At 43.6% G+C, this 19,671-nt stretch overlaps 1 protein-coding gene across 6 annotated transcripts in view; it reads left to right on the forward strand.

The window, feature by feature from the left end:
* Positions 1-19,671, forward strand: part of MOBP (myelin associated oligodendrocyte basic protein) — a 59,438-nt gene that overhangs the window by 27,512 nt on the left and 12,255 nt on the right. For 2 of the 6 annotated variants that reach the window (XR_005577243.2, XR_005577242.2), the window contains exons 3-5: positions 3,733-3,942; positions 4,152-4,397; positions 16,603-16,826. Coding sequence is in view for 1 of the 6 variants with exons in the window: in XM_039461788.2 (XP_039317722.1) it covers positions 3,737-3,942; positions 4,152-4,397; positions 16,603-16,642 (492 nt within the window). In the remaining 5 variants the exon portion in view is untranslated. Of the gene's footprint in view, positions 1-3,732; positions 3,943-4,151; positions 4,443-16,602; positions 19,188-19,671 lie in introns of those variants that run through there. The other 4 variants (XR_012519265.1, XR_005577245.2, XM_039461788.2 and 1 more) reach the window with 4 other exon arrangements.

Consider the following 19,671-nt stretch of genomic DNA (forward strand, 5'->3'; position numbering starts at 1 on the left):
GTACACACCCAGTTAGGTTACAGTTTACTATGTACAAATAAACCATTAGGCAGAACTTAAAATATGTAAAGATGTGGCTTTAGGCTAAAGTTAATTTAACAGCCTGTATTTCCAAGGAATTTACTAGCAGTGCTGGTGTGTTAGGAAACGATGCCTCTTGTTTAGCATGTGGGGCTTAGTGGTTTGAAATTGGAGGGTGGCATGGGGCCAACAGTTGGGGGAGGCAGTATATAGAACCACTTAACCAGGTACCCCAACTAAGTGCTGTATTTCTGCCACCGGGGTAAAGAGTTAAGAGCCTAGTCTTTTCAAAAATATAAACATTTTACTAAAGGAGGGAGAAAATACTATTTTGAAAGTAAGATGCATTTCAGGTGGCTGTGCTAGGAATGGCGGGGTTCTTCCCAGGAAGAGAATTGCTTTTTTCCTAACCACGTGTTGATGGATAACTAGAGGTGATGCTGCCCCCTGGCGGACATGGTCGGGGAGACAGTGAGGGAAGTTGTCACGGAGTAAGAAACAACTTTCCCCTGAAGTGCTGGGGGAAAAGATGGCTGGGGAGGGGTGCAGATGGGCACACAGTGACTCAGGCATCACATCAGCGAGAGCAGTGAATGGGATTTGAGAATTCAATTAGGGAAGGAATTCAGAGTCACAGTGGACTTCGGATCTCCTTCTTATCCCATACTAGTTATTTCTTAAGTTGGGGTAAGAGCTAGATTTTTTGTTATTTGTGATGAGTACCTGAGACGTTTGGGAAAAGGTGACCCTAGCAGGCTGGAGGAATTGGGGATATCTGGGTTGCCCGTGAAAAGCTAAGTAACATTGTCTCCACGTGCTGGGCACCTGAACAAATTACTCTTGAAGGTTAGTCCTGAAGTGTTTCATTATTGCCCATGGGAGGAGAAACTAGCTGAACTTAGCGACCTATGTAGGACTTGGGGAAGGGCTTAGTAGACATTTAGGGTCTTTGCAATGAATCTGACCCTGTAAGTCAGCTGCAGCTTCTCACTGGTCTATACATACCTGTCCGGATAAAGGGCTCCTTTGAGTATATCTGATCATCTCCTCCTTTGGAAATTCAGCAGTTTCTTTCCTAGGAGACTGCTACTCACCCTGCCTCTCTGAATATCCGTTATGCCTTCTTCCTGCAGCTTGAAGGCAGGTCCAGTCCTTGTCCTGGGAGCCTTCCCTTGCCTGACTCCTCACTAAGAACATATCTTATCCATGTCCAAGGTTGTGCCCCCTTCCATGAGGTGAACGGCTCTTAAGATGAGAGCTTTAGGTCCGGAGTTTTGGGTGCCCATTTCTCCATGGATGTCCTTGGCTCTTTAAACTCACAGTGTCTCAGACCAATAAGATGATCTCCCTCCTTCTCATCTAGTTAGACCTCTGATTAGCAGATGGCACGACTGTGTTCCCAGTCACCCGGGCTAGACACTTCACAGTGAAAGGTAACTCTTGTCTTGCCTTATTGCCTGTATCCTGGCTCTATTACCTCTCCCTGACACGATGAGGGCTCGCAGGGTAATGCAATTCACCTCTGTGTATCTGCTTAGCTATCAGCCATCCCCAAGCCCTCACTTTCAGCTAGATGAAATGCTTCTGCCCATGAAGTTTTACCTTGTTCTTTAACCCATCATATTGCCCTCTCTTCTGTGACTTTTCATGCCATTGCACCAGCACATTCTTATGTTCTAGAGCATGCTGCCTTTGTATTATACTTACTGATGTCTGTGGACATTCCTCTACCTACAATGTGAGCTAGTTGTGAGCAGGATGCTTATCTGATCTACCCTCTTCTTCATCTCAGTGACTTGTAGTTATTTAGTCTCAGTAAATGAGAGTTTTCTGGTCATTAGCATATTATGTGCGTTCTAATCACTTGCCTGTATCTCCACTGGTGAATAAGTTTCTTGGGGACTGGACTAAGCATGATTTAGCTTTGTGTCCAGCATGCGAACTGAGCGCTGTGCCATGCACAACTAAAGTATGAAATAAATGTTAAATTAAATGGGTGAAGGTAACTTCATTAATCATTTAGTCTTTACTATGCCTTAAATAACTATAACATTAATAGTTTAGGATTTAAAAAAAATTAAAGGTTTGGCGAAAGCAGATGAGCCTATAAGGGAAATGGATGAGGAGAGGCTAAAGATAGAGGAGGAGATCTAGGAGAATGTGGTGTCACAGGAAAGAGTTGAAACGCAGAGAGACCAAATGTGAAGACAACTGGTTTAGCAGCATGGAGGTCCACGGAGAGCTATGTAGAGCCATTTTTCCTTGGGAGGAAAGGACCAGGAGCCAGAGTGGGGTGCGCTGATGAGTGAGTGAGTGGGAGATGTAAAGATGGAGGAAAAAAGTATTAGTAACTTTTCAAGAACTTGGCCTATATTAAAAAGGAAGGTAATAGGGGAGCAAAAGGACATGGGAGCAGGACCCAGAGAGGATTTTCTTTTAAAATGGGGCATCATGAGCATCTTAAAAGCTGATGAGTGGGGAAAACTTCCTGGGAAAAATATAAAACCTTTAATAAGAACTAAGGTACTTAAACATAAAACTAATTATTGTTGCATGATAAAAGCAGGTGAAATATTGGGAAAGAATATTTTTAACCTACATAACTGATGTGACACATAATTTGGAAGATCACAAACAGAAGTGCCAAAAAATGTGTTTGTAACTGCATTCTACCTGCTTCTCAGCTGTCATTTCTATTTGCAGCAGAAGACAACCACACCAACTGACGAAAAATTAGAATATCCCCTCAATGTTATTTAGTTTTCTGTATTTGTCCTTAAAAACCCAGATTATTGGTTGTCTTCAAGGAATCCATCCCTTTTCCATGCTTTCCTTGACCTTTGCACACACCTGCATTGGTCAACATAACACTGTTTGTAATTACATTCTGCACATCTGTGTCTCCAACCTGACCCTGAGTTTGCTGAGAGCAGAGACATTGTCAGTATCCAGTTTATGCCCATAAACTATGCAGACTCTTGTTGATTCTTGTTGATTGATTGTTACCTGAGTCCCCTGTGGGCTTTGGCATTTTGTAATGATAGGCAGGACTATTTCTGCGTTTGTCACATTCCTAGAAGGAATGTTTTCAGTCCCCAGCTAGCTCCCCTGTTGCCCCTTGAGTCAGAGCCCACCTTCTTCAAATATAACTATGCTCTGATTTCTAGCACCATCCATCAGTTTTGCCTGTTCTTGAATCTCAGACAAAATCAGCTATACAGCTTGTTTTCTTTTGTTCAACATTGTCTGCCACGTCAAATGTGTTGATGTTTGTCAGTAGTTTGTTCTTTTTCCTTGTTGTGTAGTATTTTATTGCATGAATGACGATTGTTTTAATAATAAGCTGTTTTTTTTTCTTTTTAGAGAAAAGATTTTTCCTAGCTCTAGAACATTAGTCAAGGATATGTTTTAAACATTTTCCTGTCTTACATGGGTCTCTAACACATAAGGAAAACATAAGAGCTCAAGTTTCTTTTTCTCCCAGAAAACACGATTTTTAAAAATACACCAATGAAAATGAACTCTCTCTCAGTTGAGCTCCTTTCCACGGAGTTGCGGGGAAGCCGGTCCTGCAGGGTTTTGCTCGCAGGACGTCCCTGAATGTCACCCTGGACTCCGGGAGCAGCAGGGGGTGGGCTTCCTGAGTAGCGGGCTCCCTGGCCTGACGCGCGTTTCTGTCTCCTCCCGTCTCCCTGCATCGGCGATTTCCAGTGAGATGAGTCAGAAAACGCCCAAGGAGGGTCCCAGACTCTCCAAAAACCAGAGGTACTCCGAGCACTTCAGCATCCGCTGCTGCCCGCCGTTCACCTTCCTCAACTCCAAGAAGGAGATAGTGGATCGGAAATACAGCATCTGTAAGAGCGGATGCTTCTACCAGAAGAAGGAGGAGGACTTGATCTGCTGCGCCTGCCAGAAGACCAGGTGAGCCGCCCGCCCTCCCCGCTCCGCACCCCGCTCTTCCCGCGGTCGGTAGGCTCCGGGTCAGGCTCCGACCCGGAAGGCGGTCCAGGGCGACCGGAAGCTGGGTGGGGGAGCAGGGCCTTCCCGCCAGTTTCCAGCTCCAGCCAGCGTCGCTTCAGCAGCCGAGGCGCGCCCTGGCTCCCGCCTCCAGCTTCTTTTGGCCCTCTCAGAACCAGCCGCCGCGCCACGTCCCCTCAGAGGCCCAAGAAACAGCCAGCTGCGCCCCCCGCGGTGGTCAGAGCGCCAGCCAAGCCACGGTCCCCTCCGAGGTCAGAGCGTCCGCCCCGCCCCCGCCCAGAGGTCCGCCCGCCGCCCGCCAAGCAGCGTCCCCCTCAGAAGGCCAAGCAACCGCCGCGCAGCAGCCCCGTCCGAGGGCCGGGCGCCAGCCGCGGGGGGTCCCCCGTCAAAGCTTCTAGGTTCTGGTAACACCATCTCTTCCCTTTTGCTCCCCCAGCCCTAAGGTTAGTAGCTGCCTCCTGAGTTTACTAACACGGGCGGTCCCCACGGCCCCTTCCGCCCCGTCTCCGAGCCCGTGACGTCAGCTCCCTGCGTCCGGCCCCCTCCGCGACACACCTGGAGTGGTCCCGGCTTCTCCCGGAGCTCCCGCGCCTGCTCCGGGAGGCCGTGGCCGTTGGTCCTCTGTCTAATGGGACGGGACGTTGCGTCCATTGAGACGACTGACCGCGGTGCCAGGTTGAATAAGCGCGTTCCTCCATGCCCGTGCCTCAGGGCGAGGGGGAATGGTGACTCTGACCAGCATCCGTGTGTGTCAGAGGAGACGGTGATGATCCCGCGGACCATCCATCCGTCATCGGATGACGTCAGCCTCCGCGGCGGTGCCAATCATCCGCTCGCTCGCTCGCTCAGCGGACCCCACTGCACCCCGGAAGAGTTCCGCGTGCTGTACTGGGGGAAGGGGCTGCGGTGGCGAGCAAGCCGCGCGGCGTGGGATTCACCGGCACTAAATTCAGGAGATGTCTTGTTCAAATAAGAGAATAGCTGTCGGCTGGGCGCGGTGGCTCACACCAGTAATGGTAGGCGGATCACGAGGTCAAGAGATCGAGACCAGCCTGGCCAACATGGTGAAACCCTGTCTTTACTAAAAATACCAAAAAAAATTAGCCGGGCGTGGTGGCAGGCGCTTCTGGTCCCAGCTACTCGGGAGGCTGAGGCGGAAGAATCGCTTGAACCCAGGAGGCAGAGGTTGCAGTAAGCTGAGATTGCCTCACTGTACTCCAGCCTGGCGACAGAGCAAGACTCCATCTCAAAAAAAAAAAAAAAAAAGAAAGGTGTCATGGTGTAGGCATCCGTGCCCTAATGTCCTCATAATATGCATGCACCCTGGACCATGAGAACCATAAGCAGGGTGTTATTGGCTCTGCCACAGGAGTTTGGGGCTTTACAAGGGACATTAGGCTAGGATGAGTGACGGCAAAGGCAAGGGGGACCCATGTAGACAGAACAGGAGAGCCAGAGGTGCACATTTACCTACCTTATTTTAATAGGCCAGTTTGTTTTTTTCTTCAGATTTTTTTTTTTTCCTCTTTGGAATGGAGTCTCGCTGGCTCGCCGAGGTCGGAGTGCAGTGGTGCGATCTCGGCTCACTGCAACCTCTGCTTCCCAGGTTCAAGCCATTCTTCTGCTTCAGCCTCCCAAATGTGTGGGACTACAGGGGCCTGCCACCACACCCGGCTAAATTTTTTGTGTGTTTTTAGTAGTGATGGGGTTCTGGTCTTGAATTCCTGACCTTGTGATCCACCCGCCTCAGCCTCCAAAAGTACTGGGATTATAGGCATGAGCCACTGCACCTGGCCTATTTGGCCTACCTTTTTTTTTTTTTTTTTTTTTTTTGTTAAGAGCAGTTTAAGGTTCACAGCAAAATTAAGGGGAAGGTACAGAGATTTCCCCTATAATTCTTGTCCCAACACACACATGCCTGGCCAATTTTTTTCCTGCTGTTCTGAAGGTATATCAGCATGCTTAATTTTTAGTCCCTTTACTATTTGGAATTGAATCTGTCTATAAGTTAGTAGTGGGTAAGTTCACCGTATTTCAGATTCTTATGTCTACTCTGATAGCCAGCACGTGTATAGCATCAAAAGATGTCATGTGATGCTAACTGATTCAGTTGGAAGAAGAGTCAATGGGGGAGAATGCTAAAGATGCCCCTAGAGAATGTGGTTTTTTTGGTCACCACTAAGGCCTGGATATCTGCATTTTTAGCAGGTACTCACCCCCACAAGGTACAGTTACATAGACAGTACGCAGACTACACAATGAGCAACGCTGACCTAAATGATCCACAAATGAATATTTCAGATAATTTGTGATATGAAGTAAAGAAATGTGGAAAGTGACAAATTTACAGTACCAAAAGTGAAAACACGAGAAAGGCACAAAATTAGGAGAGTTTAATTTGTAAAGGAAGTAACTAGTCACTAAAACTTTAATAGCTAGTTGTATGCCAGGTTACGTAGTCATTAACTGAGACCCTCTATAGGAGCCTGAATAGAAGGGGCCTAGGACAGGTAAGTATTGATATATGGAAGTAGTTAGAAAATATATGAAACAGAGGAAATTAATTGTATAAAAGGCGTGTCACCTATGGTGGCTTTGGGTGGCTGGAGTTCAAGCAAGACATGGAAAGGAGTTAGAAGACAATGAAAGTAAACTTCACCATACCCACAGATTTGTCTGGCCTTAACCTAAACTTAGGAGATACCCTAGTGTTGGCATGCTTTGACTCCTCAGTGGGTATCAGAGAAGGTGCCTTCACAGGCTGTTATTACCTCCTCAGCCATGGTCCCTTACCTGGGAACAGAGGATCTGAAAGGCTTCATTAATAATGTCCCATGACTTCACTTATGCACCATCTGAGTCCTACTTGAGACATTCATTTTTCCTCCTTAGGTTTCCAAAGGTCTTCAGGTAACGTATTAGAGCCACTTCTTCACCATATTGCCTTTTCCTTTGATTGATACTGATTGACTGTTTTGAATCAAAGGAGGAGAGGCAGGTTGATGGGAAAAATTTGCTCTTAAGCAGAGCTACTAACTTGCACATGAAGAAAGAGTAAAACAGATTTTCTGAAGCCAACTTGCTTTCTGAAATGGTGCTATTTCTGAGGTACTGCTTTTAAAGGTTAAATAATTTTGGCAAAGGCCTAATTGGGTTCTTAATAACTCCCTTGGATAGGTCTTCTCAAAAACCAAAGAATGATGAAATCTTAGAAACCGATTATACAATTTCCAGCATCCTGATTAAACATGGTAGCATTCTTAATATTTGACAGAAGGAAACCCAGGCATCTCCCTCTTAGTTTATTCTGTCCTCTCAATTCTAAGATTTTAGAATTTCATAATGTTGTCCTTGCCTTTGGGTTTAACAGGTATATTCTGGGCCTCTTTCAGTTTTAGTGCTCTGCTTTTGGGAGGTGGGGAATTTGTGGTTCTTTGAAAACTGCCGTGGCTGTGGGTGGTTAATTTGGAGTCAATCAGTCACATATATGGGGCAATGCTGTGTGTGTGCCTTTGACTCATTTTTTTCTGCACAGCGTGTTTTATTAAATTGAGCCCTGCACATAAGCAGCCTGGAAGGCTGTGATTTTCCAAGTCACAGCAGAGTTAGGGAAAAGGCCTGAGTTCTTTGCTTTCTGTTCAGGCTCTTGTTCTGCCTGTGCTTCAGGTTGTATTATTGCTTTTATGTGTTTGGGTGACTGAAGTCTTGAATCTTGCCCTACGTATGCCATATAGTCTATCCTATCTGGGAGCAGGCCTTTATACATCCTGGTGGTCCTTATATCACAATGCATATGCAAAGCAGATGCTTTTGCAGAGGCCTGGGTTAGCCAGAGAGGCTTTCGGTCCTGGGAGCTGTGTGTTGTTTTGCAGTGTAATAGCCTCTGCCTGGTCACAGGTCCTTACCAGGTCCAGACCACATGGTTAACCACTCCCTCTCTGATAGCCTTAACCCAATTGTCTCTCATCCTCCTTCAGCACTCGTTTTATAAATCCCCGAATCTAGATCAAGCTCACAACCTGCCTGCATTGGTTTTTCAACTGCTGAGCATGGTCACGTGTGCACAGAGCGGCTGAGCAGTTTGGGGAAAGCTTTGTAGCCTGGTGGGTTGGTGCCACCACAAATGGATGAACCCCAGCCACTCCCCAGACTATCTTGGCTGCACCAGCCCCCACGCATTCATCAGAATATGCATCTGTCTTTAAATACTTCCCCTTGGCTTCAGGAGATGAAGGCTTCATTTTCTGATGAGGCCAGTGCCCCACCCTCCCTGTGATCTTCCTCCGTCTTGTCTCCTTTGGTGTCTTGCTGTGCTGCACAACTTATGTACCCCTCTGACCACTTCAGCCTCTGTATCTTATCTCTTTCTCATTAAAATTTCAACATGTTTTGCTCTCTCATATTGACTGTGTGTTCATGTCTAGCCCTATCCAGTTTTCTTTCTACCTTAGACAAATTTTAAAATGAATAGTGTAAATGCGTCATCTTTACTTCCTCAAATCCCATTTGCTCTTCAATTAATCGTGTTCTGATTTTTCCCATAGGACCTCCTGATCCTGGAATTCCTCTTGTGCAGATTCCTCCAGATGTAACGATGCAAGGGCAAGAAGTTTATTTGGGAGGTGAAGGGGACACTAGGGGAATGTGGGAAGTAAGACAAGGAAGGGAAAGAGCCAATTAAAAAAAAGCATTAACCAGTTATCACCATGGGTTCCTGGAGCATTAGTCCTGCTGAGGATCCCTGGGGAATAGTGTAGACATGTGCATCAGTTATCTCATCAGAGAGGTGGAGGAACTGGGATATTTATAACCAGTTCTTGTCAGTCATTAGTCAACCAATGCTGCTTGGAGAATAGGGGCATTTATTCTTTGACACATCTAGCTTGTTAGACAGCAAAGTGGACTGCAGCAGCAAGGTATAAGCCCTCAGGAAAAGAAAGGCAAGTGCTAGCACCTGGAAGTGGGGCTGAGCACAAAAGCGGTAAGGGCAAGGGGTTGTGGGCAAGGCACCAGTAGTGTCTGCTCTGATGGTTACCTGTGACCTTCATGTTGCTTTTCCTAGTGTAAGCTGAATCCAGTCTATATATCAACAGTGGTTTCTGTTGGATTTGTTGGGCTGCTCTCTCATTCAGTCTTTAAACTCTCTGTTCTCTTGGTTTCTGTGACTCTCTTCTCTGCAGGAACTTTCCTCCTCCATCTTCTTGTGAGTGCTTCCTTTTCTGCCAATTGCTTAATCTTGAGGTGCCCTAGGATTCCATACTGAGTTCTCTACTTATATGATTTTGCCTTCTCTTGCAGTTTTGTGACTGTCATGCTGATGACTTCTAAACCTTAATTCATCCTTGACATTAATATATGAGCCTATTCACTCAGCGTATCAGTTTGATGTTGGAAAACTTAATCTGTCTCCACCTGACTTCATTCCTACAAAGACTTGTTCTTCTTTTTGTTTGCTGTCTCAAAAAATAACACAGCTGTCCAACTAATCCTCAAAGTTGGAAACCTTAGCACCATTGTAACTTCTGATTTTCCCCTGCATATAAATGTCTGCCAATTTGACTTTCTGATGGGAGGGGGTGCAGGATTGAGAACAGGCTAGAAACAAAGTAGAGGGAATGGAGATAGTTGATAAAATAGGGCTCCTTCATAGCACGTATGGAAAAGTTGTTAGATTGTATGAAGTAGAGACCCTTTAATGGGCATTAAGATAGAGGCAGGTCATGCCAGAGAATGAGTGAGCTAGTAGCTTAAGAAGGTTAGGGTACACTTGGAATGTTAGAGACCAGGCTTCCAGGCAGTAGTTAGGGCTGGCTGACCTCAGCTCAACAGAGCTGTATATGAATCATTTGTTCTTAAGGAGCTCCCTCTCCAATAAAGGAAACAGATTGCCACCTCTGAAATCATCAGTGGAATCACATAACTCCACATCCACACTCTGCTTCTCTTCCAACTTTGTTTGCCAAATGCCCTCACAGCAACTGTTCGTAAACTTTACCATGCTCCTCCAGTGCTCTGACTCCTCCACTTCATCTATCAGATTCTTCACTTTCCTCCCTTTCCAAATTAGAAATGATATCCCAACGTTTTAATCTCTTTCCCAAATACCCTAGAATCCCCTGCCTTCTGAATATCTGTTTTATACTTTTACACCACTGGGAAAACCCCAGCCTTGGATGAACCCAACTATCTACCTTCACCGTATTTGTTTGTGGGCAGCAATAGTAGCTGGCTTTAAGCAGAATTGTGTTTATCCTATCACTAAGCAGTGTTCTTCTAGGCAGTTACAGTTCAATTGCATGCATTCAGACAAAAAAGGAAGCATGTACCTCAAAAGTATGCATGTGTAGTTTATATGTACACACACATACTCCACATGTATCAGGCTTACTGAAGTTTAATTTACATATGGTAAAATTCAACTCTTTAGACATACATGTCTATGCATATAGTCATGTGACTACTGCCACGAGTAAGATATAGAATATTTTATTGCCCTTCAAAATTTCCTTATATTGGCCAGGCGCGGTGGCTCAAGCCTGTAATCCCAGCACTTTGGGAGGCTGAGGCGGGTGGATCACAAGGTTGAGAGATCGAGACCATCCTGGTCAACATGGTGAAACCCCGTCTCTACTAAAAATACAAAAAACTAGCTGGGCATGGTGGCGCGTGCCGGTAATCCCAGCTACTCAGGAGGCTGAGGCAGGAGAATTGCCTGAGCCCAGGAGGCGGAGGTTGCGGTGAGTCGAGATCGCGCCACTGCACTCCAGCCTGGGTAACAAGAGTGAAAACTCCGTCTCAAAAAAAAAAAAAAAATTTCCTTATATTTCACCTTCACAGTCAACTCTGTAGCCCCTAGTAACCACTGATCTATCTTCTGTCCCTATAGTTTTGCCTTGTCTAGGATTTCATATAAGTGGAATTATATAGTATAGCCTTTTGAGTCTGGCCTCTTTTACTTAACATAGTGCTTTTGAACCATATTGTTGCATGAATTAATAGTTTTTTCTTTTTTTATAGTGGAGTAGTTTATATGTGTGCATATATTATATATATGCACACATGTATATATGGAGTATATATGGATGCATATATATATGCATCCATGTGCAACCATGGCCCAAGATTTTAATCTCTTTCACAAATACTCTAGAGTCCCCTGCCTTCCAAACATCTGTCTTACACCCCTGGGAAAACCCCAATCTTTGATGAACCCAACTATATATATATACATCCATATACAGTTTATAGGTATACAGTATATATATATATATATATATATATATATATATATATATATGCATCCATATATTCTCTGTGTATGTGTATGTTTAGATGTATGTGCATATATGTATATACATACATGCTCATGTGTGTGTGTACATACATATATATGTATATAGTATATATCTGGATTCATGTACCATAGTTTTCTACTCACCGGTTGGAAGACATTTGTTTCCAGTTTTGGTGATTATGAATAAAGTTGTAAACATTATGTGAACATAAGTTTTCCTTTCTACTGGGTAAATAACTGGGACTGGTGATGCTGGGTAATATGGTAGATATATGTTTAAGCTTATAAGGAACAGCTAAATTATTTTCCAAAAGAAGTTGTAACATTTTGCATTCCTACCAGTAACCTGAGCTTACTGTTAACACTTGGTACTGTCAGCTTTAAAAATTTTATTCATTCTGATAGGTATGTAATGATATTCATTGTAGTTTTAATTTTCCATTTTCTTAATGACTAATGAAGTTGAGTATCTTTTAATGAGCATAGAGATAATCCATTGAAGACACTTATTTGGTGAAATCTCTGCTTAAATCTTCTACATATAAAAATCAGGTTGTTTCACTATTGTGTTTTGAGGGGGTTAAAAATATTCCAGATACAAAACATAAACAATATGTTTTGCAAGCATTTTCTCTAAGTCTGTGACTTGCCTTTTTCTCTTTTTTCTTCTTTTTTTTTTTTTCTTTTTTGAGACAGAGTCTTGCCCTGTCACTGGGCTGGAGTGCAGTGGCTCAGTCTGGGCTCACTGCAACCTCTGCCTCTCGGATTCAAGCAATTCTCCTGCCTCAGCCTCCTGAATAGCTGGGACTACAGGCATGCGCTACCACACCCGCCTAATTTTTATATTTTTAGTAGAAGCAGGATTTCATTATGTTTGCCAGGATGGTCTTGATCTCTTGACTTTGTGATCTTCCCGCCTCGGCCTCCCAAAGTGCTGGGATTACAGGCATGAGACAATTACAGACAATAAAAACCACGCCCAGCTGTGTTTTTATTGTCTTAACAGTGTTTTGTGAAGAGCCAAAGTTTTGACAAAGTCAAATTTATCGAAGCTTATTATCAAACTGGTCTTTAAAAATAAAAAAAAATATTTTTGATACCCTGTTCCTTCACCTCTCCAGTGAGATAACTGATGTACATGTCTACACTGTTCCCCAGGGATCCCCAGCAGGGTCATACTTTTTGTGTTGTATTTAAGAAGTCTTTTTCTAATTCAAGGTCACAAAGATTTTCTCCTATGTTTTCTTCTAGAAATTTTAAATTCTGGGTTTTGCCTTTAGAGTATTATCCATTTTGAGTTAATTTTTTGTAATGGTGTGAAGTATGAATTGAGGCTTAATTTTTTTGTATGTGGTTGCATGTGGCTCAGTGTTTTTTTTTTTTTTTTGTAATTATTTCAGCATCATTTGTTGAAAAGTTTCTCCACTGAATTACTTTTGCAATCTGGCCAAAAATCAGTTGATTATATATTTATGGGTTTATTTCTAGACTTCTTATTTTTTTCTATTAATTTATATATCTTTCTTTTCACCAAAGCCATACTTTATCATTATAGCTTAGTAGTAAGTATTGAAATCAGTTAGTGTGAATTCTCCAATATTGTTCTTCATTTTAAAAAGTTTTTCTGGTTATGTGAGTTTTTTAACTTTTCCATATAAATTTTCAGTGTGTCAGGTTCTACAGTATATTATGGTAGGAATTTTTTTTTTTTCAGCTGGAGTCTCCCTCTGTTGCGAGGCTGGAGTGCAGTGGCCCCATCTTGGCTCACTGTCTCCGCCTCCCAGGTTCAAGCAATTTTCCTGCTTAAGCCTCCTAAGTAGCTGGGACTACAGGTGCATGCCACTACACCCACCTAATTTTTGTATTTTTAGTAGAGATGGGGTTTTGCCATGTTGGCCAGAATGATCTCAATCTCCTGACCTCGTGATCTGCCCACCTTGGCCTCCCAAAGTTCTAGGATTACAGGTGTGAGCCACCATGCCCAGCCTATGATAGGATTTTGAAAGGAATTGTGTTGAGATTATAGATCAACTTGGGGAGAACTGTAACAATACTGAGTCTTACAATTCATGAACATGGTCTATCTTTCTTTTTATTTAGGCCTTTTTTTTGTTTGTTTTGTAGTTTCTAGTACACAGATCTTGCACATATTTTGTTTGGTTTGTACCTAAGATTTTATGCTTTTTGGTGATATCAAATATAGCATTGTTTTTCAATTTTAATTTCTAATTGTTTGTTGCTAGTATATAAAAATATAACTGAATTTTGGGTATTGATCATATAACCTGTGATTTTGCTAAACTTACCTATTGTAGATTTTTTTGTGGTAGACTCTAGGGTTTTCTATATTGTAAATAATGTTATCTTTGATTAGAGACAGTTTGACACATATTTTTTCAATCTGTATGCCTTTTTTGTATATGTTTTGAATGGCTATTTTATTTAAAACATTTAATTTTTAGAGAAATATTTTAACAAGATTAAATTCTTGCCAAATTGGCTTTCTAGAGTATTACAAAGGATTAGAGCCCAAAGGTCCATGCCTAATAGCACAGGGTGCTTGGGTTTGGTTGTTAGTTCATTCCTATGCCTTCTTCATATCCTCATTTCAAGATATGGCTCAACTTTCCTCATGGCCTATTGACTGATGTACTGTATTATCAAAATAGAGAATGGACATGAGCCTTCTTTGGATATAAAGAATCACAGAGGTCCTAAATACTGTTAGAATTACTATGGTGGTAATTGTTCAAAATTGCCAGGTACTGATGTCATCTTAATGGTTACGAGATATGGTTACCAAAGCTCTAGGGATTGGATTTACAAGGTGGTTTCAGTTCCAGGTCACACTTGGGGATAATCACAATCTTGGAGGGAGTTAACATTTTGCAGAACAGTCATGTGGTAGTTGTGCTTGTGTGGGCCAAAGACTTATGACACTTTCTTCTCAAACCCTACATGACCCTGCATTATCTGTTTCCTCTATTCAGCTATGTGGGCAGTCTTTATAATTTTAACCTTTCAAGCTGTGCTATAATATAATGACTAGAGCATTTTATATAGGACATGACTTTTGTGTACTAGTGACCTATGACTATTTTCCTATTTGGGGTTTGTCAGGGTGAATGATGTGGGGTATTTTGTGGAAACCGTCTAAAGAGTCATCATTATTGTCAGTGGTAAGGGGTCTTGGCATAGCCTTCTGACTTGAGAGCCTTCACACTTCTTGCTGAGCAGATGGTCGCTCTTTCTGTGAGCTCCCTTGATACTTCCACTGCTATAATTTGGACATTTTTGCCGATCAGTTCACTTACTTGTCCATCTTTCTTGCTGGATGGAGTGTGCATGAATCAGGATCAGGGAATCTTACACTCATCCCCCCAGGGCCTGACTCAGGGCTTGGCTGATGTTATTGACTGAATGAGCTCTGTAAATACACTTGCAGTCAGTCTGGCACAGTGGGAAGGGCAGGGATTCTGGCATCATTCCAACAATTGGAAATTAAAGTGAAAAAAAGGCATGAATTGAAAAGGTTTGAGTCTGAGCTCTGCTGCCTGTGGATTTCCTTTGTCTGAATTACTTATTCTAAGTCACAATTTTCCCATTTGTAAAATGAGGATATTATCTACTTCATTAGTTCATCATATTATAGTACTAGGTAAGTGAATGTTATTGGAACAGTTATTTAATGGGTACATCGTGTCATTTAACCCTAACTACTAGCATATTATTTCCAACTCAGTTGCCTCTCCTGGTTGATTTCAGGGGCTGTTGCTATATAAACTAGTTATCCGTATTACCATCAATGTGGCTGCCATTGCTAGTAAAGTACCAGTTAGGTAATTCGATGCTCATATTATCTGGGATGCCACAGTGGCCGATTGCAGTGATATTTGCAGAGGGTGATGCCTGGGGTCTGTGGGCTTCCATGCTAGTCTCAGCATTTGGGTTTTATATCCAGCAGTATCTATGGGTAGTTTGAAAATACACAGGCTGCCACATGTCTGGAGGTCATACAGCAATCCAGAAAGTGTAAAGAGAGTCCTTCCTCAAATCTCAAGGATTGTGTTCCAACCTTCCAGGCTACAATTCACTCTACAAATTTTAATAACATATTTCTGCAATTACTTTTTCTGGCATCCTCAATCCAGTTTGAAGGGCATCAGCATTGCTAGCTTGATATATAATTTGGGATTTTAAAAATGCTATTGCTAATACCTGAATATGAATTTTATTTCTAATATGAAAAACTTCCCGAATTACAAAAAAGCTGTGATCCTCATAAGTTTTGGTTCTAGAATAAAATGAAGTGACACTCGTAATCCATGCATTTTGGTTTTTGTATGTTTGTTTTTTAAACTAAGAACTTTGATGATGCACTGAAACTATTCAACATAGCCTCATTTCAAAGGCAGCCACATAGAGTTCTGCTGTCTGAATAAATTAAAGCTGATATCACACAACATTTCCGTTGGGTAAGCTTGCCGGCAGTGCTTGTCTGGGCCATATGTTTGTAATGTCTTTATTGGATGTTGTTTATTTCCTTCTTGAACACGATTTATTCCCCCATCAAAACAGGAACATGTCAATACGTTCACAATTTTATAAGTGCATGTACTCTATGTGTATATGTATGTACATTCACATTTTTTATGTCTGTAAGTAGTGAAACTTTTTTTTCCAGGAGTAGGTGTACTTTAATTTCCTTTGTGTTTTTCCTTTTTTTCTGAGACGGAGTCTCCCACTGTTGCCCAATGGCGCAATCTCAGCTCTACAACCTCTGCCTCTTAGGTTTAAGCGATTCTCCTGCCCCAGCCTCCTGAGTAGCTGAGATTACAGGCACCCACTACCAGACCCAGCTAATTTTTTGTATTTTTAGTAGAGACAGGGTTTCACTATGTTGGCCAGGCTGGTCTTGAACTCCTAACCTTGTGATCCGCCTGCCTCGGCCTCCCAAAGTGCTGGGATTACAGGCGTGAGCCACTACACCTGGCCTCCTTTGTGTTTTTCTGTGTTTCAAAATTATCTACAATGATTAACCAGAAAATTAATATTATAATAATAATTATACATAAAATAGAACTTTTAAAGAGAATCTCTTTTCTAGGCTTGGGCCAGGAAAAAATATCGTATTTTTTTAGCCAGATACTACCAGAATTAAGAAATTAAAGAGAGGGATTTTGCAGAATAACCTCAAAGCTAGTCTCAAAAGTCACAATTATATTAACTGAGCTCAGAGAGAGAGAGAGAGACAGAGTATATATCACCTACCAATGTAATGTATTTTTCTTTTTCTGTTTATAAACCAGATTGAAAAGAAGGATTAGGCCAACCCCAAAGAAGAAGTGACCAAGGAGGAGTTTAAAGTGAATGAATGGCCTGGGCTCCTGGACTCATTGCTTCACAACCCATCTACCCTTGGACGAGTTAATCTGGCTTCAAGTATTATGCAAGGGCAAACACCTGCTGATGCAGCAACTGCTGATGCTCATGGTCCGCATGGCATGGGGGCCTCAGAGCAGCCTGCCTGGAGGTGAGCAGGGGTATCTCTCTGTCTTATACTCCAGTCAGGGGGTTCCAGCCACACCTGCAGGCTCCAGAGCTCAATGCACAGATCTTCTTGTTTCACCTGCAGTCTTTTCTTCCCCAGGGTGTGCACAGGGCTCCAGGGTCTTTCATGACTCAGGGTCAGAGTGGCTCACGTACCAGTCCACATGTTGTCCTCCAGATAGTCCCTTCCATCCCTTGCATCCTGTTGCTCAGCCTGACTTTTAATTTTTAACTTTCTCCTTTGTAATTAATCTCTATCTGGGTTTCTCTCTTCCTCTGTGCCATTTGGTTTCCTTAATTAGTTCCCTGTGCCAGTCCATAGTCAGAGCCATAATTGGCTCTGGGGAAGATCCAAGTTATTTTCTGAGTAAGATATTAGGCTGCCATATGATCCAGAGATGCAAAGAAATCCCCAGAGAGTGTAGGAGTTGTCTAAATCCATGTGTCAGATGTAGCCAGCGAGTTGTGTCAGAAGCAGAGAGAAAAGGCATGAAAAGCAATCCTGTTCCGCTCCTCAGGCCCCTGTCTCTGTCCTTACATGGGGCTTTTGAACATCTCCTCCTGGCCCAGCTAGGGTGAGAGCAAGTCCTCTAAGGCACTGCCTTTGAGCCTTGTTCAGCCCATCTGAACGATCCCTGTTCTAGAATTGACTGCTTTTAAATTGTGTGACCTTGGGAATGTTATCTGGCTTCAACCACAATGCCCTACCTTAAGTCCCTCTCCCAAGTGATCCTAGATACAGGGCTGCTTCCCCCCAAACCCTCTCCACCTCAGGACACAGGCTCATGGCCTTATGACACTTTACAACCAGAAGTGGTGCTCAGAGTTCCTATTGACACATGTAACCCCCTAATTCCTGGGAAAGCCCGTGGCCTGCTTCCCCAGTGCTTTCTCTGGCTGGTCCCTCCATATTTTCATCTGATGGTGGAGTGAGATCAGGAAAAATAGGAGAGGAGCTTTACCTTGGGGGAGAAGAGAAGTATGGAAAGGATGAGTTATAGGAGGTTAAGCAGTCTAAGATTCCTCTCCCTATGTAGGAGGCCATTTCCTCCTGTGAGGGGGTTTGAACCAAATTATAATGGGACAGGGTTGGGTATTGACTTCCCATATCTTCTCGCTGTTTTGTTCCCACTATCTGTAGCCCAAAAATCTTGGGGAGGACTTTGATCTTTAGTGTGGGCTCTTGGTCAGGGCCATAGGAACTAACCCCAATCCTTATTCTACCTGGCTCTACCACATCCCCTACACACAAACACATGCTGCGGGGAGGGAGTTTGCCCCTGGGTTAAGTGGACGATCCTTAGATCACCTTGTGCTCCTGTGGACTTGGGTATGTGTGTGTTGGGAAACTTGGCTTTGAAAGGATGTCTTTGGGCTCTCATTTTCTCTCCCAGGCACAAATACGGGGTGGCGGGGTGGGGGGGCTTCTCCAAGTCCCACGTCAGCTGCTGCCCCCTGAGGAGCTTGACCACTGAAGCCGATCGTGAGATGACTGTACGCTGACACACCTTCAGGGACCTGGCCTTGACTTAGGGCTCCGCTGTATCCTCAGCAATCTTGGATTGCCTTTCCTATTCAGCCTAGCGTTGGGGTGGTGGGAGAAGAGGGGTTGGAGTGAATCCATCTCTGTTCAAATTCCAGCTGGGATTACTCGAGGAGTCTTCCTGGCTTATTTTGGGCCCAAATTTGGCTGCATTGTTTATTGGCTCCCAAAGTAGGGGTTGAGGAGTGAAAAGATACAGGCAATGAATTCTTCCGCACACTCCTCCCCAACCTCTCCAACGCTTTTCTACTTAGGAGGCCAGTGGAAGGGAGGAGAGGAGGCCTTGCCCTAGCCCACAGGGGACAAGGCTCATTGTTCTTCCAGGCTTGGTCCACTCTGCTTTTGATTCTGAAGTTCTTCCCCTACCCAGCAGACTACGCTTTCTTGCCTTCTTTCTGTTCTTTCTTTTTGTACATGTAGATGGTATGTTGCGATATATTCTCAGTGCCTGTGCCCACCTTGGAACTCTGTTCTTGCTGTTCATTCCGCATGTGATACTCTGGGCCAAGATCTTTGCACAGGTGCCTCAAGTATCATCTCAGAGGTGCTTCTCTTGAAAACTCGGTGCTATTTCTGTAGTTGCTTTATTTGATCACTCTAAGTTTTGTTGTCTTCATAGTGCTTATCACCCTCTGGAACTATTCTATTCATTTATTTACTTGTTTAATGCTTGGCCTTTTTCCTGTTCTAATGTAAACTCTGTGATTGTCAACACCTGTTTACTTGCTACAACACCCCCGTGGCCTCCCATCCCCTCATTCCTGGCACTAGTAAGAACTCAATAAACACTTGTTGATGGAATGAATGTTTGTTTGTTGTTTTTTATAGGAATGTTTTTTTCAAAAGTTCAGATATTTTTAAGAAGTCAAAGGTGTCTATTTAGCAACAGGGAACTGTTGATGACTGTGTAGGACACTCTCTGTATGACGTAAATGGGAGGCGAGGAACAGGAATTTGCAATTGTAGATGCAACTTTCTCCACTAGGCTTGACTTCGAAGGAAGGCAGAGGGGTAGGGCAAGGGCTGGAGTGTTGCATTTACCGAGAAGGCACTTGAGCACGGGGAAGTGCTGCTGGGAGGGCGGCGGTGCAGTGGGTGTGTGAAGAAGGAGGAGTGGATCACTGATGGAGCCAGCAGTGGAGGTGTTGAGGGGACCACATCGGGGTCAGTGAGGATCAGGCATGGGGCAGGGGTGCCTTTTCACTGGAAGAGAGGAAAGGAGAAAAGGAGAGTGTGGGTTCTGGTGGATTTGCAGACTTAGTAGCAGGACATTGAGGCAGTTTCT

This window comes from Saimiri boliviensis, chromosome 9 (genome assembly GCF_048565385.1).
Source record: "Saimiri boliviensis isolate mSaiBol1 chromosome 9, mSaiBol1.pri, whole genome shotgun sequence".
NCBI lineage: Eukaryota > Metazoa > Chordata > Mammalia > Primates > Cebidae > Saimiri > Saimiri boliviensis.